Consider the following 27,278-nt stretch of genomic DNA (forward strand, 5'->3'; position numbering starts at 1 on the left):
TCATAGCATTTGTGGCTATGTTGAACTACATACAGCATAAAAACAATACATCAAAGTAATTCCCATGAAATTTCTATTCATTATTCTTTTTCAACTCCCATAAATAGTATACAGCCATTTCTAATCAAATTATTTAATACACAGTTAACATGCTATTTCCTAAACAAATGTACTATTTTTTATCATGAGAAGTGCTGCATTTGATTCACTGGAGGGAAGGGATGGCATCCAGAGGGACCTTGACAGGCTGGAAGAGTGGGACCATGCAAACCTTGTGAAGTTCAACAAGGCAAAGTGTAGGGTCCTGCACCTGGGTCAGGGCTATCCCCAGTATCAATACAGACTGAGGTGAACAGATTGAGAGCAGCCCTGTGAAGAAGGACTTGGGAGATACTGGTGTATGAAAAACTGGACATGAGCCAGCAATGTACACTTGCAGCCCAGACAGCCAACCGTATCCTGGGCTGCATCCAAAAGAAGCGTGACCAGCAGGGTGAGGGTGGTCATTCTGCTCCTCTACTCCACCCTGGTGAGATTCCAACTGCAGTACTACGTCCCACTCTGGGGTCCTCAGCACAAGACATGGACCTGTTAGAGTGAGTCCAGAGGACAGCTGCAAAAAACGATCCAAGGGCTAGAACACCTCTCCTATGAGGAAAGGCTGAGAGAGTTGGGGTTGCTTAGCCTGGAGAAGAGAAGGCTCTGGAGAGACCTTGTTGCAGCCTTTCAATATATAAAGGAGGCTTATAGGAAAGACCAAGAGAGACTTTTTACTGGGGCCTGTAGTAATGGGACAAGGGGTGATGGCTGGAAACTGCAAGAGGATAGATTTAGATTGGACAGAAGGAAGACATGTTTTACAATAACGGTGGTCAGACACTGGAACAGGTTGCTCAGAGAAACTGCAGATGCCCCGTCATTGGAAGTGTTCTAGGTCAGGCTGGACAGGGTTATGAGCAACCTGATCTAGTGAAAGATATCGTGCATATGGCAGGGGGGGGTTGGACTAGATGGTCTTTAAAGGTCTGTTCCAATGCAAACCATTAATGATATCACCTGTAAAGAACCAACGCACTCCTGAGAGTCAGATACTCTAATCACTTACATGTTTAACAGAGCCCAGTACTAGGTCATTTAGCTGAGGCTGTTCCCTCCTCAGAGTATGGAGTAAGTCAGCTCTTTGGGAATCCATTTAATCATATATTCCTGTGGCAGTTTAAATGCTCACAGCATATGCAGGTTGTAGCAGAGAGCTTATAAACTTTTTGACTAAGCCTAAACAGACCTTAAGACTCTATTAACTACCATGAAAAGTATCCAGATTACGTGTACTTTGCTTCTGTCCTACATTCAGATAGAATCTTCCTAAGATTTCTGTGCCTGCTGGAGTTCAGCTTTCCTATAAACACTGAAGCCAAACAAAGGAGAAGAATATTCAGTCATACCTCGAGTATTCCTGTGGATATGGGGAGGAGTACCAGGTCTGGATTTCATACTTGCCAAATTCGATGACAGAAGGGCATCGGACTTGTGGATCAGGAGGCCCAGTCACCCCTACTTTCTATGCAAGGGAGAGAAAAAAGTTTTCGTGAATTTCCAAGTGAAGGATTTCTAAGCTGAAATAAATTATTCTCATTTATCCTTCTTATCAGTCCATCCTGCTCAAACTCACAGAGAATTAGGAAGATGCATACATTGCTTTCTGAAACTAAAAACCAGTACCAGTCACAATTAAAGCAAGCATATGATTCACAAAAGGAAGAATTAGTAAGCATTGTCATACCACATATATCCGCTACCTTTCACACTGTTGCATGTCATAGCTTTAAATACAATAATTAATATACAGCAAAATGTAACACAATGTTTTCTCAGTCCCGTTGCTATTTCCTTTCTTGTTATTTCAACAACCAAGAACAGAAACACATAAACTGCTCCCGAGGTTAAGATCTAGAACATTTGAGTATCTAACATAACACACCAGTGTCTTCCCACCTCCAAAACTTGATGTACTATGGCACATGTATTACCTACCAAAACAGTATTCAAGGTACAGCTACCTGCTTATCATCATGAGTGCAGAAGTCTTAAGAGAAAAACCTCAAATTATTTATTAGAAGAAAAAAAAATTTTAAAAAAATTTACTTATACAATTTTTATTTCCCTTCTCTCTGATAGTAACTGTGTATGTCATGGGAACTAAAAATAAGGGAACTACGTGCTCTGCTTCCAAAGAAAACAAATGTTTTACCAAGTAACGAAGATTCTTCCCTCAAAAGACTGTCACTTGCACAATTAGAAATCCAACTATTCCTATTGGTTGTACATTATCAGATGAACTACTTGGACAGCAAAGCTGTCAATAAATGAGACCAATGTTTCAAATAGGAGGTCAGAAACAAATGTGAAGAGTACCACTGAATTACCTATATGCTAATTTTTGCTTGCAGAATGAAACAGCTACACCCAGGACAATGGCTCAGGGTTTCAAAGGCTAACATTCAGAATTAATATTTTTCTAAGTTTCCTGAGTGTTGACTGCTGTAGGCAGAAGCCTCCTCAGAATCTAATCTTAGGCATACACGTTTTAAGGAGCTCTATCTAGATGAAAAAGGACAGTAATCTCCTATGAAAATATTTAATCCAAGAGCTCCAAATAGAGCCATCAATAAGTGATTCCTGTTTCCTTCTATTCTTACTCAGAAGATAAACAGAGTGTTTCAGCAGTCAGCCAAATGACACCTTAGAGCTTACTACTTGCATGTGATCCACAATGACTTAATTCCGTTGCTCCCCCCTCCCCCTGCAACAGTTTACAAATTTATTCCTTAGGCTTCTCCTTTCTTCTTAGGCTACCTACTAGGACAGAAACTAGACAAGAGAGTCAATTTATCTTACTTCGACTCAAAAGCTAGATTTAATAAGAACAAACTCCTCAGCATTTAAGAAAAAGAATTAAGACAATACTATTAAACAAGCACAATCTTGGGTACTGCAAGCTTTTGCTGTTTGTGTTTGGGAGGATTCCATGAGGAAAGGAAAGCATGACCTCTACATTTTTGGTAACTGGTATAAGGTTGCATGCAACACAAGCGTTTCAACCGGTGGCAAGAGATCACCAAAAGAGCAGTTACGAAGGCAGCTCTTTATAGCTGTGACGATCTACAGTTAAGCACTTCCTGCACAGGAGTTTCAAAGGAATCACTATTAGCGCCCAGTACAGTATGTCAATAACAAACACAACTACCACAGACATCTGACATTTCTGTTATGGAAAACAGAGTAACATGCACCTGCAACAATGTGTCCTGTACCTGCGCCTGTGCTTTCTTTGCAGCAACACCTCCTCCAAATGAATGCCCAACACAAGAGACCCAGCTCCCATATGTTCACACATCAGTCAGAAGAATGCCTTCAACAGTAGACTGCTGCTTCAGCCTCTGTGCTAGCTGCAGATAGCTCTGAAGGACCTTCTTCCTGAACATTTAATATGCAGTATCCTCTCCCCAGCTCACCCAAAAGTGTTTCATACATCATTCTGTATTTCCATTTTCTTTGGTGAGGCAGTTAGCACAGAGTCCCTGTATCAGCTACATCACAACTCTGGTTATCCCTTTCCCCACCAAAACCAACCAACTTCGGCACCTTAAATTTAAAGTATTTAATCTACAACAAGTATTTTCCTCACACAGGGGAAAAAAACCCACAACCAAACAAAACCACAAATAAAAAACTTCTCCAAAATTTGCTCCTTTTTCCAAGCACATTTTGCAGATTAGTATTTTCTTTATTCTGGGTACACTTCCATAGATTTAATTTCAGATCTTCAGTTATTTTTCTAAAACATAACTATAGTCACAAGCCACAGTCTCATATGCAATTTGCTCAATGATGAACATGCTGAATTTTTTTAAAAAAATCAATCCTGTAACAAAGTTTGAAATAAGCAGTTATACAGTAGTGCTGTATTTGCAGCACCTCAATAGAAGAGTTAACTGCACTTCATCTTAGTCTGCTTTATCACACACATAGCGTACTTTAGTCTTATCACAATTTATTGTTCATTTATTCTCCCATTACAGAGACTATATTTATTACAGTGGAATTAAACCAGCCTATGACAGAATCATAGGCAAATAAACAGAAGTAAAATATCTGGAGAAGTTTAAAAGGACAGTTAGTGAAGTACTGTTCAGGGAAGTCACTGCATAAATTCAACTGACTTCTTTAGCTTCAGAAGGAGTTAAGTCATAAGACCATTCAAGTTATCAAAACGTACAGGTAGAGATACACACACATATACTACACATGTACATGCATGTATATGTGCATACAGACATACAGAGCAATGCCCTTTCCTGGAGGGAAACCATAAGGAGTTAAAAGTATCTAGAAAAAGAAGCTATTTAACAGCTCTGTTCTGACACAACTGAAGCCACAGCTTTTTAGATGCCCACCTTAAATCTCTTGCACTGTTATGCTCACTTTTATATTATCCCGTAGCTCTCTTGAGGTCAGTTCCCCATTACTCTCAAGCAGCAGAAACCAAGCACATTAGCTTCTGTGACAGATTGACTCACCTGGAGTCTGTGTTTCTTGGGTTTTTTTGCTGTTGGGTTGGGGTGAGTTTTTTGGGTTTGTTAAATTATTTCTTTTTTTTTTTCCCTCCCCAGATTTGGTACTTGGTGCCAGACACTGAAAATTTAACTTTACCTGCAGTGCTTGTTCCTGAATATCTCTAAACAACTCCATGTCTTTTTCAGTTAAGACATCCTGGCTTCCAAAAAAACGCTCCTCATTTTCCTGTTTTCCATCCCATCCGTCCTGATTGTCTGTAAATGAGAGAGAAAGTTGTCTTCACTTACATTTACAATGGAGTTCTTGCTTTTTAGTGCAGTGACTAACATCATCTGGCTGTATTCAGACACACACCAAGTTTTTTTGATGGGATATTCTATTCGGATTTGGGACCACAAAAGAAGAGCCAGTTCTAAATTTGTGACCATGTAAGAAGTATTGTCATATATTTAACCTCATCCAAAACTCACCACATTCATAGTATCATGAAGGCATTTGTAATAATGACACAGTTTTGCATAAATGGCTTACCTCTAATGCCCATTTTTCACAAAAAAGCATCACAACTATTTAAATGCTGTATCTGGTGCAACTGAAACCAGGGCACTTACATTCATCACCCAACAAACACCTCTTCCACAAAAAAGTGAACACAACCCACAAGATACTTCACCCCCAAAATATTAAGCTACATTATTGTTCTTCCAGCACCAGCTAGGCTAATGCCAGCAACTACTTTAAAGCTGTAAAACTTTTATGTTATTGCAGACTATTTCCCACTGCTTGCTTAGGAACAATTCAAGCTATGAAACTATTCGACAAGACTGTAAAGATCTGAGTACAGAGATTAATCTATGACTGGACCTTGATTTAATGTCTTAAACCAGAAAACAAGGAAAGTAGAACTCTGCTCAAAAGAAGGGATGCTATCCAGCAAGAAAGAAGGTGCCAAACTGCACACAGCAGACTCCTCTAAGGCTGAAAAAATTAAGAAACATTGGCATGCAACCCCATACCATAGATTGGAAACTTACAGGTCTGTCAGACTGCTTTTAATTATCTTGTTTCCCATTTCAAACTTCTACTTTGCTGTTCTTATTTTCGTTAACCATCCCCTACATTACCTCTTTCAAATGTGATATTATTCAGCACATTTCCTAGGGCTATCTGCAAGCCCTCATTACCTCAAAGCAATCATTTAATCCTTTATCACACTTTGTCATCATATATATATAGAGGCAAATGCCTCTAGGATCAATTCCTTTTTCCAACTGATATTCTACTTCAATGCACCAAAGATAACTGCATTTGAGTGTTAACTTTCAGCTCAAAGTTTCCAGCCTCTAACAATTCTAGTCACTTCAACATCCTAGCCTTTGAACATTTCCTTGGTGTATGGGATACTTACATTGGCAGGGTGAAAAATCTTTACCTGTGGGCCATTCTGAAGTGCTAGATTTCCTGGTACCCTTTTTCCTGATCCTGTACTGCTGAGAATAGTCTACTACTTCCCCTCGAGCTTTTCGTCCATCAGGGGAGGGAGTGAAGAATTTAGTAAGGCCATCTATAAGCCCTTTGGTTTTCTTGTTAAACTTTAAGGTGGTGCTGCCATCTCTGCAGAAGTCCAAGACGTCTGTCTGCTCCAGGTATCCTCCTTCTGATGTTGCTGACTGGCTGGACAGAGCAATCTTACGCTTCCGACCCCGACCAGGGCCAGTTCGGACTTTGCTGAAAGGGCCTTTTGAGCTAAAGAATAAGAAGGGGAAAGATACGGACAGAATATTTGGTAAGGTGGTTTGTTTCAGGTTGGACATTTTAAAACTCTATTGAGATAACTGATTATTTAACTCTTCTCAGAAGGACTGCCCTAGACTGACTGCTGTTTCAGGAAGCTGACTGATTTTTGCACAATTTTTGCAACTACAGAGGACAGAAATAGGCTGCTTTTTCCTAAAAAGACAAACTAAGCATCTGTGCATAATTCCATGGATATATTTGGCAAGTGAAATGATGAAATAAAGGCAAAAGAGTTGTGAATAAATCATAAAATAAAAATTAAAAGAGACAAAAGAGCAACAGCGGATAGGTAGCTTTCCTTTTGCCCCTCTGAATTATATCGGGAGTTCCTCTAAGCAAAGGTATCACACAGATTGAAAATAATTAGGGTGCTTAAGAGACACATTCCCTTCATGTTTTTATAAGCATTAAACTTTCTAGGATTTTTCTCCAGAACATCCTTTGGTGCTACTGTTTAGAATCAAGTGGTCGTTCAACTTCTTTTTTTAAGCTGATCCAAGGCCCAAAACATAAGTTCTTGTGACGTGCTCCTTCACTGTTTTGTCCCCTGCGCAGTCAACAGTGCTGCATCACAACAAGCACTGCACAGCAATCTTAATTCAAGGAAATGGCTCTGGCTGAACAGCGATCCAAAGAATTTCCACCCACCAAAATCTAAATCCCTGATGACTGGCCGCCCCACAACAACCATGACAAAACCACACAATCTGTCCTAGCACAATATAGAGCTCTCCAAAAATGCAGAAGCATGTGGAATGGAAGCAGAAAAGGGCCAAATATTTTCTGGCAGCAGTGTCAGATTAAACGTGTGTCAAAAAACAACCTTGCATGCTTTATTGTAGATGAGTTAGTTTCTCTAAACATCAGAAAGGGTTCTGGAGAAATGCAAAGCAAAACAATTATGCTGGAAGAAGCAGCCATCCAGCAAAACAGACCTGACACAGACAGCAAAATGAATCTTTGACTATAAGGAATAGTGCAAAACTGAATAGTAAGTTACCACGAAGAGTCAAAAATCTAGGCAAAAAGAAGCACTAAGGCTACTTCTAGTCTTTCACAGCAATCTTCAGAAATACTGTATTAAAGACTAACAAAAAGCTCTTAGTTGTACAAGAAACCTTTTAACAAAGTAGACCGCACACTTCAGAAATACCCACCGCCCTATAAAATCTCATAGCTTACTCCTCCTTATAAAGAGACTTACGTTGTATTTTGATTCTTTAACCTGTTTTTTGGACGTCCTATTGGGTTAGCATAGCGTCGTTTTATCTGTGCTGCCTTCTTGTGTAAAAGTTTTCTTCCTTTCTTCCGTGGCCGACATATTTGACATATCCACATACCTGTAAGACACAAGTCCCCATCACCGAATGCAAAGAACACCTAAATAAGACAAAAAGGAGAATTGCAAGGCCCAGGCCTTCCAACAGAAAGGGTAGGAACAGTACCAAAGGCCCAAATTATCACATATACACATAAGAAAAATTACGTGTATGCTCTAGCAATCTCAACTTAAGCCCAGTTAATTTCACACACACACCCCCTCAGATATACTTCCCACAACCATGGCAGGAAGTCTCTTTAATTTGTAGCACATTATCAGAAAACAAAAAAACCCACAAAAAAACAAAACAAAAAAAAAAATCACCACATTTAAGTATCACATATTCTGCTTATGACTACACTAGTTCCAACTATCTTCTATAGGTAAATATTCTTCTACCTACTAAGGAAGAACCTCCCATAGATAACCTGCTTTCTGATGGAAAAAGAGAAGTTTGGTTGTATTCCAGAATTCTCCACTGTCCAAACAGATTAACTTCTAAGTTTCTGAAGTCCTATCTCTTTCTTTTGTAAAAGGCTATTAATTCAAATGGAAGCTGATAATTGTAAACTGAAAGAATCACTTCTATTCCTTAAAATGTCAAAGATTTTGTTCAAAACCTTCAGAGAGTAACAGGAAGCAGGACACAACGGAAAATCCAGATGCGAAGCTCTGACCTTTCTCTACTTTCTAATACCTGAAAAGCAATACTGTAAAGAGCAAGTTAAACGCAGCTAAGAGGACCAAATACGTGAAAGCACTTTCTACCTACTGACTTCTTCCAACACCATCCTAAATTAACCTTTTCATCACAGAGTCCTCACCTTTTGGCATCCTGGTAAGAGGGGGGTCACAGCACTCCATGTGAAAGCCACGGTCACATGAGTCACAAAACAGCATGTTATCCTGTTGAAAACAGGTAACGTTAATCTCTCTACATATGCATCAGGATCAAGCCCTCCATTAGTCACCATCTCAGAGAACAGTTTTCAACTACAGACCCATCATAGTATTTCACAGGTCTCAGAAATACTAGACTCAGACAAAAATTGCAAATACTTGACTCTCGAATGATTTTATTCTGTAGTTTAACAAAACATCCACAGAACTGCTATCCTCTTCACTCAGTGCATATTCCACTGTACTCACAGCATTTTTGCCCTGATCTCGACAGGAACTGCATGTTTTGCACTCAATACACTGCCATCGCAAGGCTTTCACTCGAACTGTCAACTCTGGAGAGAACTTCAAACAGGACGGATGACCTACAGGAAAAAAAAAAAAAGAGAAAATTATACCAGTAAATGCATTCCACTGCTGTTAAGGCTCACAAGTAGCTCACTTTATCAATTATGTATTCCCATGCAGAATTTTGGTTATCCAGACAGTCCTGTTTTCAGGTGCATCTATTCCTATCTACTTATAACACAAAACAAACACCCTAGATAGCAAACGGTAGGCCCACATACAAAAGAACACTAAAATAATTTTCCATAACTGAATTGAGAAACATGATAAAACTGGTCATCATTACCACATTTTTAAAGAAACCTCCAGGAGACAACCAAACTATTTGTGTTAGGTTAACTTAACTGTCTCCCCTCTGGGAGCATGAAATTCAGATGAATTAACTGTATTATATGCCATAGATGCATCCTCCTCATACGTATGGGTCAGGAGCAGTCATTATACCAAGCTCTTCTGTCTCAAGTGGACATTATTACTAGCAGCACTGTAAATGGTCACCTACCACTGTTGCCACAGTCAGCACAAGAAATGAGCTCTTCAGGTTTCTTCTCTCGATTTTGCTCTTTTGTACCAAGGCAGAAACTGCAGATTGGAATTGGTTCAGCAACCGGCTGTGACGAAAATAGACAATAAAAGTACTGAGTTTATCAAGGGAACAAATTGTAATACACAAAATCACACAGACATTTATATCATATGTGAACAGTATGTAATCTACACCATGCCTCACAGATTTTAGTTGGTTCTCACCACACAATACCACATTAACTGTAACTTGAATAGAAGTTAGAACTCCAAAGACAAGAGACACAATCCCAGGTACAAAGGAAAAGAGAACGGAATTTCAGGTCTAGGGGAAACTTGGAAAAACAAGCTGGGAAAGAGGGCTATAAATTAATACATAACTGAATGCAAAGTTAAAAGAGAGTTGGTGCCTTAATTTGTAAACAAATGAATGAGCTATGAGGCGATGCAGTGGTGGAAAAAAGGCACAGATGACTGCTGAACACAGTAGCCTTAGAAATTCCCATCAGGTATCCAAAAAGCGGTAGTGCAGTCATCAAAAGCATTTGCAATACATTACCCAGAATAAAATGTATTATAGATCAAGTACAACAACTGCACAACTATTAACATGGTTACGAAAAATGAAAATAAAAGAAAATTCTCTTTTAACAAACTAAGTTTTCAAGCTGTATCTTTACCTCAGCATACAGAACCAGGACACTTACAGACTGAGGTGTGTTCCTTAAAACGCCACTAGATGGAAACCAGCAGAACACCTTAGGAAATTTGCTATTTCAAAATTAAGCCACACAACGTGGAGCAACTACTTGGGAATGAAAGCCTAACACTCCTCATCCTGAGCACAAGTATTTATTCTAGCCTCCAGGTAAATGCCAGGCGGTGTTAAAATGTAAACTAATAGGAATTCACCTACTCAAACCATTACAGTTTGAAACACATTCACAGGTTTAGTTAATTGAAGGATTCCAGTTTCTTCTCCTTTTGACAAAGGAAGAGTACAAGACAACTGTAGATAGTTATGCCAAGCATACAAGTTGTTAATGTCAAAGTGGGAGGGGTAAACTACATCCTCACTTCCACAAGAAGCATCTTTCCAGCCATAGTCGCCACAGTAATGTTGGCTAAAATCAGCTATGTAGGGATCCTCCATCCTCTTTTAACACAAGAGAGGGGACTGACTGTACACAAATTGTTCTCTTTTTGTTCAAGACTGAACTCTAGGTGCCGGACAGCTAGTTGCTTCCAGTCAGTATGAGGTTTACTGGGGTGGGGGAAAACTGTTATTAAGGGTCAGTCTGTGTTTTATTTTCTTTGGAATCAAGATTTCAGGAATTAAATTTACTCTCTACCTTCTGAGAAACATTCACTTGTCTTCTTACCTTCAGTCTCTTCTTCCTGAGGAATACTTACTACCTCTTGGAACAAGTTATTATTAACTAACTTTCATCTTTCCCATAAAAATAATAACTTGTTCTTTTTTTGCTATTTTATTCACATTCCAATACTACACAAAGTAGATAAGCACCATTATTCCCATTTTCTGATAAGAAAATGCCCAAAGAAAATTTCTTGACTAATGTCAACAGGCAGATCAGTGTGGGAACTCAAGAATGCAGCGATCTGCAGCAGGCATCTCCTGGTCCTGTCTGAAAGAAATGCGATGATCTTGGATCCACCAACAGTTGCAGTAAAAAGGTTTATAATCCTTTACAATACAATTTGGCATGTTCACTCATCCTTTATATTTGGTCACATATTAACTGAGTTAAAATCTAATTTAAAAAAAAAAAGCAAAGCATAACTTCTACAATATTACAAGTGTCATATTGCCAGAAATGCCATTGTGAACATAATTTCACAACCCAGAATCATTCCTTTCCCTCTCTTTTTAGTCTGCAGTTAAGTTTCATAACGAGTATCAGCTACATTATAACAGTTTTTCAGACAGAAGGTAAGATGGAAGATTTATTCTTTCTAATACTTAAACTTTAATGTGAATGAGCATTCAACAGCATCAATTTCCCTGCATGGCTAAACCTTACTTTCTGACACAAACTGATTTTTAACTATAATGCTGAGGTTTACATCTGGAATGAAAAAAAAATAATAAAAAAAGGCAACAAATCAGAAGAAAGGTTAAGAATGACAAAAAAATTTCTATTATTCTACACACTTCTGTTAGCTTTGAAGTTACCAATTCAAAGCAGAAATAATTAAACAAATGAAAACCTCCAAAAATACAAAAAGAAACTATGACCTAAACCCCCAGCACACTTCCTTGCTCTGAATATAGAATAATCTCAGTGGTACTGTAAAACGGAACAAGCACAAAATGTTTATTTTCTTAATACAAAAGGGAAAATATACTTTCAGAACTGAAATCTGCACCAAATTTCAATCTCAGCTGCTTGCGTATCTCAAGAAAACATTTATGGCTTTAGTTCAAAGGGTTGTAAAATGCTGAGTTAATTCAGAGACCTGATGTAAGCCTAAAATGCCTGCGTTGCCAGTCTGGATATATAGAATCAAACTCCTAAAGGCAAGTACTCAGAAATTCTGTCAAGATATAGTTATAATTAAACAACCAGAAGAATTTCATTCTCCACTATTTATGTAATCACAGTAGCACTTGGAGACATTATTATTGATGGAGAAGGGCTATACTCCAACATCACAAGACAAGGAAACCAGACAAATCATATTTGCGATCACAGTAAAAATTGATGTTTTTACCATCCCTGACAGATTACATCAAGAATGCATTTGGTCTAACATCTGCAAGTGTGGTAAAATGAACTTAATTATGCAGTCACACCTTATTAACTGTATTAGTGAACTGTAATATAACCACAGATAAAACATTCAAACTTTTGGCAGCGCTTAAAGAGCACGTAAGCACCATTTGGTAATTATGTTTCTTTCTCTCTCTCTCTTTTTTTTTTTTTTTTTTTTTTTTTTTTTAAGAAATGAAGGAGAATAGCTTTACTACTTCTAGAAGGAGTCGTACACTACAGCCCCTGACGAAGTGATGTAGTTTGAAAAACTGAACTCCTTGCAAAGCATGAAGCATAAAAGGGGGTTTATCTCATCAACATCACAGCAGACACCATGGGAAGAGATAAATTGTGTGAAAGCAGATAAGAAGATTGCAAGATTTTTGCCGGCAGTTTTAGGTGTACGTGAAAGATACAGCAAGAATGACGAACTATTATTGGCCAGCAAGTAAGAAAAATAAAGACAACTGAACAAGAAATGAATGGCAAAAGGCTCCTTGTGTGGAGCAGATGACAAAGTTGTAAGTGATGCCAAAAAGGAATAAATATTTCCTATCTACTTTTGCTTTATATGTTTAAATATCACAGACAAATACAAGAACAATATAAAATAGAAATTAGATTATCAAGAGTATTATTAGGATTGTGTGTCTAGCTCAAATATTCACATAACAGCAGAATATGGAAATAATTTTCAAGGAACATGCAAAAAAATTATTTAAGAATAGATGACCTACAGAAATTAATATAGTCAGGAATGACTTGGAAATGAACTGGACACATGTGAAGTTTTTATACATGGAAGAAATACAAACTTATCAACATATTAATATAGAACAACCTTTCTGACAAAGCAATAGCAAATGAACCAATTCCTGACAGTATAGATAGGCAGAGTCTTAAAATAAACTTTTTTTCTATATGCAAGTCAAGTAATAAAGACAAAACAAGAGAAACCCATAGCCAACAGATGTATAGATAATAAGAGGCTCTTTTAAATGTATTATGGGTAAAGAATCCTAAGCACAGCTTTTCTTAAAAAACATCACAGATTACTGAAAACATAAGAAAGACAGAAATATTGCACAAATATTTGCTTTGTTTTGGGGAAAAGCTACTGAGGTAATCCTACCACATGATGTCAATGAGATGCCCTCCACAGCAACCCAAAGTAGTTCCCATTTAAAAATCTCCCAACGTTACCATTCATATGCCAACGGCTGATGCTACTAACACTTCAAGCCTTTATGATGCCTACTAAAGATCATCTTCTGTACAGCTTCCTAAGAAACAATTAACAGCTTAGACGCATTAAATACATCCTTTCTGCCAACACCTTCCTACCTAGTGGGAAACCTTGTGGCACTGAACACTGCAGTCCTATATACTCATTCATCAAAGAACAATAGGACAATAAAAGAAATAATGCACATGTAAACCTATTGTGTACTTCAAGCAATATGTACTACACTATATCAAAATTTACCTGTTGGCCCAAACTTTAACTTAAATTATATGTTAGCCTCTACCATAAGTACTGTTTGATATAGTTTCAGACGATTTACACATGCCTACACATTTGAATCTCTTCCCAAGTACACACAGTTCATTTGTACAAGAATGGACATTTCACAAGTGACAGCAGACATTTCTGGATACCAGTGATGCTGTTATTCATTGAAGGTATCAATCGTCAATTGCATATTTGCATATCTCTGGTCCCAATGCTGTGGTTAGTTTTCACCGAAGTAATTTTAAAATAGCTCCTTGCTAAACTGCACGCAGAGCATGCTGAAATAGTTTTTGCAGGGCAGAATAAGACTGATGGCAGTTTGACTCCTTTTGGCACAGAAAAGCCAGCAACAACGAACAGTGGTATCAGCCACTGTATTTTATAGGAACATGTAAGTGACATGTCAATCAAAGTAATTTCTGGAAGTAATCTGAACAAAGGTCTGACAGACATCCAAGCTCAGAAGAAATTTCAGATGGCTATGCCCCTTTGAACAGTATTTAGAGCTACCACTTTTCTCCTGATGGCAAAACCCACAAACACCATCACACCCCAGGAAAAGCACCAAGGAAATACCAATTCAACAGTGCAGGATACATGATTAGCATCAGAGAACGTTGTCAGAAACCTCCACTCTTTTTGATCTGAAAGACTACAACATTTTTTTTCTCAGTGAGGAAACCATAAATTTTGATCCACTGTTTCTTTTTATCTGCCTCAAATCCATGATTCCTCCCTTCCAGAATTCAAAACCTAGGAGTTAAAACAATCACTTATATAACCTGACACACTTTAAAGAAGCCTACTACATTAATGAAGCAGTTTGGGGCATTTTTCGGGGGGAGGGGAAGACTACCATACCAGATTTATGAAAGTATTTTTTATAAATATATCTTTATTCCATCAATGGATTGCTGTCAGAATGAAAGCTTCCTGAGCCACAGTCCCACATTTTTTAAAATATGTACAATACCTGCTACTCTCCAAGCTTTGTAGCTGAAGGTTTTACCATTACATCCTAAGGAACATATCAACTTCCTGCTGCTTTAATTTGCTCCCTCACCTTCCACGAGAAAAGCTAGTAAAGGAAGACACAGGAGAAAAAAAAAATCCAGAACTTTAAGCAGAAGTCCTTGGGTTTTATTTTAAATAAGAAGTGCTCTACAAAATTAATATTTTATAATTACAGTCAGCAACATGGCATCTCAGAGATGCTCCCTGATAAAAGTCTGTTAGAGCATGAATTATGTGATCTACTAACCAAGGAATTCTACTTTCCTTTGGAGCAAGAGCTTACTCCAGGCAGCAGTACCCCAGAGTGTACTTGCTCTTTTTCCTGGTCAGCAAGGCCACCCCCACCTTATCAACAGTAACAACAATAATCTCCACTTGTCTGTGCTTTGATTTACTTGCTGTAAAAAGGAACATTTCCTTTTCTCAAATTCTGACATTACAGTTCAACTTCAGCACAGCAGTTACACTGGAACTGAACAATTCCATTGTTTTCGTTGTCATTTCAGCTACCTTAATTCAGCTGTGTGTAAGCACTACCAGTGGAAGTTAACTGGTGTAAGGGAAGAATTATTTTTCTTTGACCTGTTTGACTTAAAGGGAAAACTCAAAGCAATTGTGCAATCCAGCGCAGCTGACTTTTACTGAAAATTTTTAGAATTTGATTATAATGTTACAGCAACATAGCTCTAAAGAGTAGTGAGCATGAAAAAACAGGTACAACCAAGTAAGCTTGCACCTGATGCATTTCATCAGGCCGCCATGCTGCTTCACTAAGCATAAGCCTCAACTTCCCTAGTCCATGAACTTTCACTTGCATGCTTTTCTTTTGCTCATGTCTACACAGCATTTGTATTTGCAAGTCACTTTAAATCATTAAACGAGACTTAAATACGCTTCTCTTCACCGTGTACATGCTTATATCCAACTTCACCCCCAAAATCCTCAGGTAGCTGCAGCAAGGTATATGGCATTAGTCAGAAGAAACTTTGTTTCTAGAAAAAGATGACTTACAAATAAAGTTAATTCAAGTAATCAAATAACCAAACTTTAAGGATACTCCCATGACTGCCACACAATATTGCATCAAGGAGTCTTCTGCAACACTGTTTCACTAGTTGTAATATAATATACTTTGTTCTTGCATTTAAAAAAGCAGCACTACTATGGCCCCTGCAGACTTGTATACAAATTATAGGGAATTTATTGTATTAGCAGTTCACATCTGAATTATTTCAGATTCAATGATAGCTTCATACGATCGCACATGCTTTCCAGCTATGCAACTTAAGTAGTTACAAAATGGTTATATGATCATAATAGATGCATATTCCTTGTGAAACATTAGAAGACATGAACAATCATATTTGTTACGGTTCTCCCTATCTCGTATTTTTCCATAGGTTACTGACCAGCAAGGCTTAGCAGTGAATTTCATTAGCTACCTTGCAAATTATTTTTTTCTTGAATATAAATACTTTTCTGCAAACTGGAGGAACAGAAAGTAGATACCACTTCATAGAAACTTCCCAAAATACAGCTGGCCTCATCTAACCATGGCTATCCTATATCATTTGTGAAAGCAGAGATGGAACATTCATCCAGCTTTTCAGGAAAGAACTATTTCACATATCCTCTGCAGGAACTTAATGAGCAATTAATTTAATCAAAGAGAATTTTGCAGAACCTCTGTACAGTCAACCGCTTAAGATAGTGTTTCTTATATCTTCTAGCCAGTGTTTGTGCACACCCTGTTCATCCCCATAGTCCTTCAAAACTTGGATATCCACATGTAAACATTGCCTAGCTTTGGAAGGACCACAAAGGCTATCCTTCACAGTCTCAATGTTTCCTTATTTACCACCTCTAACAAACTACAAACACTTAACAACATTTAAAAAAACCCCAACAAATCAGCTATAGTTTGGGGGAATAAAGAATAAAATTCTACTAGAATTCAAACCATTTCAGAATAATTTATTAAATTGGAATAACTTTGAATGTGGAGATCAGGCTACTCTTCCAAAGTTTCTGCATGAATCTGTGTTATGCTAAGTATGGAGAGATTTCACTGCTGCTGTGTTTGTTCAGCAAAGAACATCCTGGCAAGTGAAAAACGCAAGCACACAATGAAAGATTCGTGAAAACAAGACTGCAAGCAGCCAGTTCAGTTTCATGCTGCAAATTCTTGGCAGACATTCAACTCCTTCTGCTGTTTTTCTTGCAAGACATCTATCTGTATGTCGTCACCAGATTCAGCGAGGGAGGGAGCCAGAACAAATTGGACCGACAGTGTAAGCAAGTATGACACAGCCTGCCAGCCTCTCAGCACATGTTGTTACTATACAAAGGATGTCTAGAAACCAAATGTGCTCTACAGATTCACAGACTGTACCCTCTCCTGAAGGTAACTGCGGAGAAGTGCCTATGGAAAAAGTGAGGGGCGAAAACCCCTTAATAAAGCCTCAGTCCTGGCCAATCCATTTGCTTTGTAGTCTTAATTTAGGAAAAGAGAGGCAGGAAACTCCTCAAAACTCACAGCCAGCTCTGTAGCCCACACTGTCAGTCATCACTGCCAGTAACCTGAATGCACTTTACTTCCTGCAGAAATTTAATACCACAAGAGGCTCACTAGATACCAGGACTGTCTTTGCCCCACCATCACACAACTGCTTGTAGTAGTCACTGTAGTTGGAATTGAGGTGTAAAGTTAAAGCTAGTGTAAAACAAATACCTACACTTACACCAGCTTCCCTCCTCCACCCCACCCCCACCTTTTTTTTTTTTTTTTTTTTTTTTTGCTTTGGTCTTTAAGATATCTTGAATGCTAGCCCTCCAGACAGAAAATCTACCAAACCAGTATTTACAGAACCATCCCAACTATGGTACATTTGTTTCTTAGCTAGAAAGCTATCATCCAGGAGCACTGATAGATGGCTTCTGAAGATTCATGCTAGGTAATAGTTTTTTGTGTGTCTGTTTTTATACAAGTGACAAACCATTACTCCTCACTTCAAATGGCCCATGCTACTGCAAAGGTCTGCCTCAAATGCTGAAGCTAACTGGAAAGAGGAGATGAACCAGAAAAGCCAGAGGGGAAGTACAACCTACACCACGTGAAGGAAATTATTTAAAACATGAGGAAACATGTTTCAGTGAGCATTGCATCACAAAGCCTGGATTCCATGCCTTTTCAGTGGCTGGGGAAGAAAACCGCTTCAGTTCCATGCCTCAATAAAATCAGGACTAATGAATTTTATATTACCAAAGCAATTTTACACATATTTTTGCTGTATATAGGGAAATCAGCATAATCTGGGAAATACTATTCAGTAGCATCAACTTATGGCAGCAATGGGTTCAGTTTTTTTAACCTAGTGAATGAAATGAACCATCCTTCTTTTATCTGAGTTACAAAATCACAATTTTTAATTATATCTCCAGAGAGTATGATGAGGAAAAAATATGAAGCAACTGAAAGTAAAACCAGAAATTCCTCAGAATATTCTTTGTGCTCAAGAACAGAATACTAAATATATTTTAATATACACAGGTATGTATGTTTGCCTGCGTGGATGGGTATTTTGTCTCCCATTCACTTAGGTGAGTCTCACTTGAAAGAAAGAAGCATATTTGTATGGCAGAATGATGGCCTAAGAAACGAGGCTATGTTACAACAAGTGTAAATGAGAAAAGACTAAAAAAGTATACAGAAGAAACTACAAGCATGAAACAAATACCTCTTCCTAAGAGAAACATAAAAGGGTCATTTAAAAAGAAAAATCAAAGGAATTCAAGATAAGTGCTGCTGTTTTAAGGAAGGACTACTACAATGGAGAGAACATCCGAAATGCTGCCACAAGAGTAAAGTGAAGTGTGAAGGTTAATAGCTTAGATATTAGTGCACTATATACAGGCTGAATTCTATGCGGTGGTTATGACATCTGGCAACCTACGAAAAAAAAGTGGATACTACTTGGGGATACTGCTTGCAGCTGATGTTCAGACTGAAGAATCTGCCTCACTATTAGGCATGTACATAGCAAGAACTTTACAGAATGTCAACTAGAAATATTTAGACAGTCAGTCGTTAAATAACCTTCCCAGAGCTAACAAGTCCTCTAATCAGAGGATTAAAACAACTCAAGATTTGTACAGTCACAATCAGAATCACATGCCAAGACTTCCTGCTTTCAAAAAAGGGGAGGGGTGGGGGCAGTGGGAAAGGGAGGGTTACATTTCTTTATTTGCAACATAAAGAAAACTCCACCTGACATCCGATTCAGGAACCCGGCAGTTCAAGTTACTGAAGTTTTCTTTGCTCAAAGCTATATGCTGTAACCTCTCTCTTGTACTTTATCCCAGCTTCCTAATTTTCAAGAAAATAAAGGATGCTGCCTTAGAAGCAACAGATGATTGTATAACTCAATTTTAGATGAAATAGTATTTCTAAGTAGTCACAGACTTTCACAGCTGCAAAAGCAAAACACACTCCTCAAATCAACAGCAAACTAAAATCTTGACTCCTCTCATTGGAAACAGTCTGCGTTTCGTGATACTTTGATATTCACGTAAAATAAGAAACTTGTGTACTTACTCTGATCTCTAAAATGAATAAATTACTTTGGGGAAGAGACTTTTGTAAACACCTAAGTAGTTTCTGCACATATAATTATTCCATCTCTAAACACTGTACACTGCTTTACTTCAACATTAACTGCATCCCTAAAATGAGGGAAAGTACTTCAGTTAGAAAATCTACACAAATGACAAAAAATACTTAACAATGTGCAGGAGCCCACAAACATGGTAACAGCGAAGGCACAAAAAGAACTGTGAATGAGAATTCAGTGCACATTAAAAATATCTACCTGATACAAGGCTGCTATTTGTAGTTTACTCAGGATACCCACACAAGTGCAACTACAGGACCAAATCTACTCACTTTTTGAAGCTCTACCACCTTGAACACAGGAAAAAAAAGAAAATAAACACTCTGCATATAATTCTTCACTATTAAAATCAACTGCTCCATATAACACTTGACAGTACATTTTAATGAAGTCACATGTTCTTGACCCTTATTCAGTGCTATGCTCCCTCCCTGCACGCTGTGCAGTCTGCACAAGCATGGATCATTCTCATGTAAGCAGCCTTACACAGCAAGTGTGGCAAAAATTCAGGCACAGATAAAACCTTTTCCAAACAAGTCTGCTACTCAGAGACTACCCTTACAAAGGTACCCTGAATTTGCAAAGTAAAAGCCAGATGAAGTCTGTGCTGAAGTAAGGCAGTCAGTCACTGTATATGAAAGTATATTTAAAAAAAATAAAAATTAAAATGGGTAGCAGCACAAAATGAGTGCATCTACTTTCTTCTGAGATCGCGCTAAAGATTTTGCATGCATCTTAATGATTAGCAGCTTCTAAAGCTTAGTCATTGTAACGCTGAGCAGCAGAATTTCTTTCTTTCCTTCCACACACACCTTCAAGGAATTCACTATGAGTCCAGACAAGCTCAGAGATCCAGCACTCCAATCAGAACACCTCATTACTAAATATCTAAGATTGAGTCTCAAAAGACCAAGGAGAAACCTAATGCCTGGGAGAGGCTGTATATTGTTGAAGAATTTAAAATTAAGTCAAACCTACACACACATCTAAAAGCTGTATCTGTCACCAATTTTTCTGGATTAGATGGGATAGTTTAACAGAAATGAGGAGAAACACATAGAAATGGTGATTTCCTTTATAATTCAGAACATCTTTTAGTTTTGACATAATTTCTGTTTTACACATGGATAAATGCAGACAGAATGGTAACTCAACTTGCTGAGAAAGATTTAAAAGCAAAGATTCCAGAAAAGGAAGAGCTCTATTCTCATATTATTAATAACACTTTTGCAGCTGTGTACCAAGATCCATAATTTGTTCTATCCAATTTTCAGAAATAAATGAACTGTAATAATTAATTACAAGTTTTAGTAATTCATAGGTCTTCACAGAAACATGCCTGGAAGATTCAGTATTTTCAATCCAGAATTCATCGTTCATGCATGGGTCTACAGACTGGTTAACCAGCCCTCAAAAGTAACTCAAAACAAGCAAATACATTACCAATGGGATTCTGTTTGCTATGCAATAATCATTCTTTTTGGACACCCTTCTCCCTCCTTTCTTTTCCATCTCACTACAAGTCGAGATTTACCACAATCGCAGCAACAATGGAAAGACTGCCAGGTTCCTGGACAATGGAACAAGCAATGAGCTGCAACTTCTTGCCCAGTGCCTGAAAGTGGATTAGGAGCTGTTCCAAGGAAAGGTGTTCACACAGTGAGAAAAAAATCGGTGAGGACAGAAAAATTAAGTCAGGTTTACACAACAATGAAAGAGAAAACCTAACAGGTAGAAGACTAACGTGACTTATCACAACTCATTAGCATAAATTTAGTTAAAAACCTTTAATGAGTCAATAAGGAATAAAACTACCTACCTACCTACTCCATAGAGGACAGAAGTCAAAGAACTCAATAGTCTGTCACACATAGAATGTGTTTACCAGATTTTCTGTTGATTGCACATTTGTACTTATTTTAAGAACATGGAATGTATGTTACAACTAGAATGACATTACCTCATTTAATATTTATACCTTTTTAACTGTTTTTCCTGCTACCACTATGACTTAAGATAAAATTGCTAGGAAAGTAGGCGAAGGGCAGGGACAGAATTACCTGCCCTCGTTCTCTCTGCTGTTTCTTCCCTTGCCATATAACAAAGCTAACACTGGAATCAAGCTGTTATTTAGCAATGTTCTCCATCATCCACCCTCCTTCCTGTCTGATTATACTTTAAAGCTCTGTAGTAAATAAGGTTCCTTTATTAACCAAACTTCAGAGATGTGCCATTCCACATCTGTCAACCATCTCCAGGACAGAAAGGACTAACAACAGTGATTCAGCCAACATACCGGACTAGTCTCCTCCTTTTTAACCAGCTAGCCTATACTCAGCTTCTGCTGGAACTGTGTCAGAGAATGCAGTTAAAAACACTTCCTTCACAGTAGTAGCCCACTGACATAGGTACTCATCACAACATCTGATGTCTTCCCACAGTCACAAACTTTGCCTTTAGGGTCACCATTACTCCAAATACTGCCAGAACCCCTCCTGGTGTCACTGTGCACCATTTCACCCTAAATGCACAGTCTCATAGCATCCATTCATAGCTATCCATGACAGTAACATTTCTTACCTGCTTACATTTGCTCTGTTACTAAGAGCTCCTTCACCTTTTCACTAATCAAGTGAATCAAGTTCAAAGTAATTTTTTAGCATTTGAGTTTCCAGAGTTACATAGATGGAGGCCAACTGTTATCAACTATGACTTATTTTGCTTTTTTTTAAAGACAAAACTACAGCCTTCTCTTCCACAGAACCAGCTGGGGGAGAGCAAATCCTAATCCTCTTCCAGCTGGGAGCCAAAGCTTGAAGAGCACCCTTGGTGAGCAAGGGTGAACTCTCAAAATGTAATTACAATGCTCTGGTTGCAGATCCTTTATGTACTCCACCCAAAACAAACCAATCCACAAATAACTTCCTTACCAGTAATGGGACAGTCCTTGACTTTAAGACATAGAATTAACAGTTATTAACCTAAAACAGGCACAATAAAGCAATAGCTACTGCATACTTAAAGGCCTTCAAAACAACTATGATGCCCTCAAAGCGTAAGAGCTTTCTAAGAAGATACAAGAACTATGGCTTCATGCAATACATGCAAGTGCACACCAAGATCTGGAATTATTATTCACAAGAGGGAAGGCCTAAAGGATGCTGCATGTATAATAACCAACAGTTAGTGATTTACCAAGTGACTGGTAAATACCAACAGATATAAATAGCAACACAAAACTAGGAAACAAACATGCCATGAGGAACACGTTAGACTTAAGTATTCCTCCTATCTTTCAGCCACAAAAGTTTCCCTCTGTTTTTTTCAGGAAGCACTTCCAGAATTTCATTTTCATACTCTCAGCTGTACTGCAGTTACAGTATTAAGATACTTACTTAAAGGCTGCTACAGCAATATCCAGTTTTAACTGACAAAAAAAGATAGTTTCAAGGAGAGTACAAATGGAGATCAATTAATAACTTAAGTATATTCCTTTTAATTGTGGAAAAAAATAGTCCTGTTATTGTCCTGAGATCAATTTTCAAACACTCTGAAAACATACAACACATACACCAATTATTTCAACTACTTCAGTTAGCTGATGTGTTTAACATTTTTTTTTAAATAATAACCATTTGACAATTCTTACAGCCTTTTAACCTGTGTTCTGTAACAAGTATCAAAAAACCAAAAGCAGAGCAAGATGTCTTTATCTAGAGCTTCCAGTCTTAAGACCTGCATCTTGCTATAGCTTGGTTCCTCACAAAAATGTACCAGGAAAGAGCTCTTTGCTCTTAAACAGTACTGTACCATAGTAGTCTTGTAGTAGTGCAGTAAGGCCAGGCCGGACGGGGCTTGTAGCAACCTGGTCTAGTGAAAGGTGTTGCTGCCCATTGCAGGGGTTTGGAACTGGATGGTCTTTAAGGTCCCTTCCAAACAAAACCATTCTATGATTCTAGGATAATTCCTGCATTGCAGAAATACTATATTAACTATTCAACATTTTTCCTGGTTTTGGCTGGGACAATTTTCCTCCTAGTAGCTGGTACAGTGCTGTGTTTTGGATTTAGGATGGGGCCAACGTTGGTCACTGCTGGTTCAGTTGTTGCTGAGCAGCATTTACACTAAGTCAAGGCCCTTTCAGCTTCTCACCCCACCCCACCAGTGAGCAGGCTGGGGGCGCAAGGAGTCGGGAGGGGACACGGCCAGCACGACTGACCCAAACTGGCCAAAGGGATATTCCACATCATACGACATCATGCTCAGTGTACAAACTAGGAGGAGAGGTGGCTGGGGGCTGCTGCTCAGGAACCGACTGGGCATCAGCAACTCATTGTGCATCACTTGTTTTGTATATTCTAATTCTTTTATCATAATTATTTTCCCTTCTGTTTCTGTCCTATTAAACTGTCTTTATCTCAACCCACGATATTTTTCACCCCCTGATTCTCTCCCTCATCCTGCTGTGGGGGGAGGGCAGCGGTGAGCAATTGGCTGTGTGGTGTTTAGCTGCCTGCCAGGTTAAACTATGACAACAGTAGCTGCCAATTATAGCCATACTGAAAAAAAAACCCGTGCACAGACCACACAAATGGTAAATTTAATTCCTATTTGTTAAATATGTTATTGCTATTTTTGTTGACAGTGAATGGATAAATAGAACGTGCAGGGTAGTGAAACAATATACTTTAGCATTCTGCAGATAACAGCTTAAGCATTTATCAAAACCTGCTACATCAATAAGGCAACAGTTTGCCTGGACTTTTATACAAGTACTACATTCTGATCTCCCACATCTTCATTGGTTTTTGACCCAAGCTAGTATTCAGGCTGTGGCTGGGTTCTTCCTCCTAGGTTGACCATCATACTACACAATTTTAAAGTCATGCTAAACTATTCCAGAGGAAGATATACCCTGCAGTAAGTACTGCCATAATACAGTCACAATTTTTTGTAATCTCAAAACCATGAATGCATTTGCCTTGTAATGGCTAAAAGACATGATTAAAATTTTATCATGTAGCTAATATACCATGACCTTTATTTGTTACATAGACAGTATTACCTCATGCTCTCCATCTCATGAATATTGTCTTATTTCACACTAAATGCCAACTTTCTAAAACAAGATGCTTTTCAGTTACACTTCTGTACAGTGCCAATACAGTATGACTTGAACTACTAGGTACCATAGCCCTACAAATAAAAGCTATTGTACCAACGAGACTTGTTCAGGAAGACAACCCAGGGCTTTCCAGACCAACATAGGTTCAGTTAGTTCTTCTGTTTCAACCAGACAGGGGAGGGGGGGGAAATTTTTTTTAAAAAAGCGAAGTTATCTGTTTCAAAGTTTCTGATCAAAAAAGACTCCTGAAGCACTGCAATCTGCAATCCTTCCCCCTGGCATTCTAAAGTCGCAGCACACAACCATATAAGAAGTTTCCCACAATTATATATATATAACATGCATTTGGTAGCCGTAGATAAGCATCAGATAGTTGTTACTTTTCAGGCTTCAAATGAACAAATAGAACATTTCAAACTAAGTGAGAGAAATCAGGCTTTCTTGTCTGGCAAATGCACGCCTTTGGTGCCAAAAAGTATGCAAAAAAATAAAGGTATTAGTAGTACAGATCAAACAAGCAGGTTGCATGGCCAACTCAACAGCATGCAACCAAGGCCTCTGATGATGTGCCAGTTCACAAAAGAGATGATTAAAGAGGCTACTGCCCTGTGCTGCCCTCTCTGTCCCTTCATCAGAGATTCTCTCCCAATAGCAGCAGCTGAATTTCACAGCACAGAACATTAATAGTAATAAACAGGGCTACAAACCACAGCAGTTGAGGAGCAAAACACCACTTGCTTTATCTTTGCAATGGCTGCGGTAACCTCTGGCAGAGATGCAAGGTGTCAGTACAAGTAAGATTAATTTCCTAAATCATCTCTACAGCAACTGCCCAATCATGAACAAAAAAACAACCCCAAACTAAAACCCCAATCAAACAGTAGTGAAATATCCCAGAAAATTTCATCAAGATACCCTTTAATTTTTTCTGCGTACTGTCAAGTCTTTCTATACCCAAAGACACTTCAATAGCCAGTATATGTTAAAACAGTATCGCTGTTTATTCTTTTAGCTTTTATAACTAAAAAAAAAATCTGCCCTCAGCTATCTTAGGATACATGGCATTCATTTAAAGATAATTTATGGTTTCCAAAGCAGCATCAAAAAATTTTTCTCCCACTTCAGAAAAAGTGTTTTTAAAAATAATAATTAGTAGGAAGTTTCAAAAAAGAAAACTGTTCCTCTGAACAAACACTAGCATACAGCATTTTTTCCTCAAGAAAAAAAAATACTCTAAAAAGTAAAAATTGTTTCAGTCTGCAAATATATAATTACAAATGAAACAGAAGCGACAGCTATACTTTAAAGAAATATTTCACGCATATTTAATCAGTGCTTTACTGTAGAAATTGCACTTTAACAGTAGAATTACTTATTTTAGAGTCTAGCTTGCACAGTATTGCTCATTCCCTACAGATGTCACTGCTGGATGGTGGACTCACCACCAAATGTTCTTTGCTCCATACCTACCACCTCTTGGCTGACCTAATGTGGGAGGCCTGATACCTACACTTGCAGCTACGCTGAAAGGGTAAGGGTTGCCTGCTACTTACCCAAGAGGCTCAACCACCTTCTCTTTCCTTACAATTTCAGTATGAACTCCCTTTACTTTTAGGTATTGTAACAATTTGACACACACACACACCCCATTTATTTCCTCAACAGGGGTAGGTATTGTGAATCTTACCCGTCTGTCACTTTTTATAGAAATTACACCAAAATCAAGTCCAGTGTTTACTCCAAAACATCACAAGGAATGCAAAAATAGCTCTTAACTGCAATTCCCATTTTAGCTTCTAAACTACAGGAAACTGAAAAGAAAGACAAGGTCATTTTCCTAAAGCCTACACGAGTGAAGGCACATGTAGTGCTTAAAACTGAAATTAAAGACAACTCTTTCCTTGTCCGCCATTGTCACTAGCAGATAAGCAAATTTCAGCACTGCACTCTGCCCATCAGCAGGTTCTTTTTTTGTTTGCTTGTTTTCATCCAAGTAGTGTTTCTAGGCCAGGGATTTCAAAACCATAATGTCAGCACCATGTCATTACTACCTGGTAAACCATGACAACTTCCCAGGTTTTTTGCCCCTGTACATTAGAATGTGATATTCGCAGAATAAGGAGATAAAAAATAAGAGCTGAAAGAAAAGCAAATAATATTTACTAAACAAAGCTTCTGTAGTGCTACTTTATGTTTATTTTGTTTAAAAAAAATAAGCCCCAACTTTTATAGACCTCCTGCAAGGTACTCAGTTTCACAATACACAGGAAAATACCCAGAATTGAATGTTCACTCCTAGGCATCTAAACAAAGCAACACTACTATCAGACAGACAGGTACGCACTTGCAGCTGAGTGGAAGCTACATTTGAACAAATAAAAGGAAGAAATATTACACCTTTAAGATTCATAAATTTGGATCATATGATGTACGGAGAGTTCTTAAACCGATGTTAAAGACCAAACAGTGCAAGGATAAAAGAGAACAGGAGACAGGTCATTGGGATTTCTCAGGTTTGGGAGGTTGAGCCTTTGTTCCTGCTGTTGCCAGGCTCTTCTAAGAGCCAAGAGAAACCTTGTCACAATACTCTGAAAGAATGTGTTCTGAATAATTCCATTAAAGAAAGGGGGGGAGGGGGGGGCAGGAGGAATTACAACAGCATAGTAAACCTTTTGCACCTGCATAACTGGTTGAGATTTAACAGAAAAGA

At 38.2% G+C, this 27,278-nt stretch overlaps 1 protein-coding gene across 1 annotated transcript in view; it reads right to left on the minus strand.

Annotated features, from left to right (window-relative positions):
• Positions 1–27,278, minus strand: part of KAT6A (lysine acetyltransferase 6A) — a 51,067-nt gene that overhangs the window by 18,680 nt on the left and 5,109 nt on the right. Inside the window, exons 4-10 of the mRNA XM_040618320.1 lie at positions 9,447–9,555; positions 8,846–8,961; positions 8,521–8,602; positions 7,580–7,715; positions 6,011–6,324; positions 4,714–4,832; positions 1,446–1,561 (exon numbers count right to left, since the gene is read on the minus strand). Of these exons, the coding sequence (XP_040474254.1) occupies positions 1,446–1,561; positions 4,714–4,832; positions 6,011–6,324; positions 7,580–7,715; positions 8,521–8,602; positions 8,846–8,961; positions 9,447–9,555 (992 nt within the window). The remainder of the gene's footprint in view (positions 1–1,445; positions 1,562–4,713; positions 4,833–6,010; positions 6,325–7,579; positions 7,716–8,520; positions 8,603–8,845; positions 8,962–9,446; positions 9,556–27,278) is intronic.

The sequence above is a fragment of the Falco naumanni genome, chromosome 19 (genome assembly GCF_017639655.2).
Source record: "Falco naumanni isolate bFalNau1 chromosome 19, bFalNau1.pat, whole genome shotgun sequence".
In the NCBI taxonomy this organism is placed as follows: Eukaryota; Metazoa; Chordata; class Aves; order Falconiformes; family Falconidae; genus Falco; species Falco naumanni.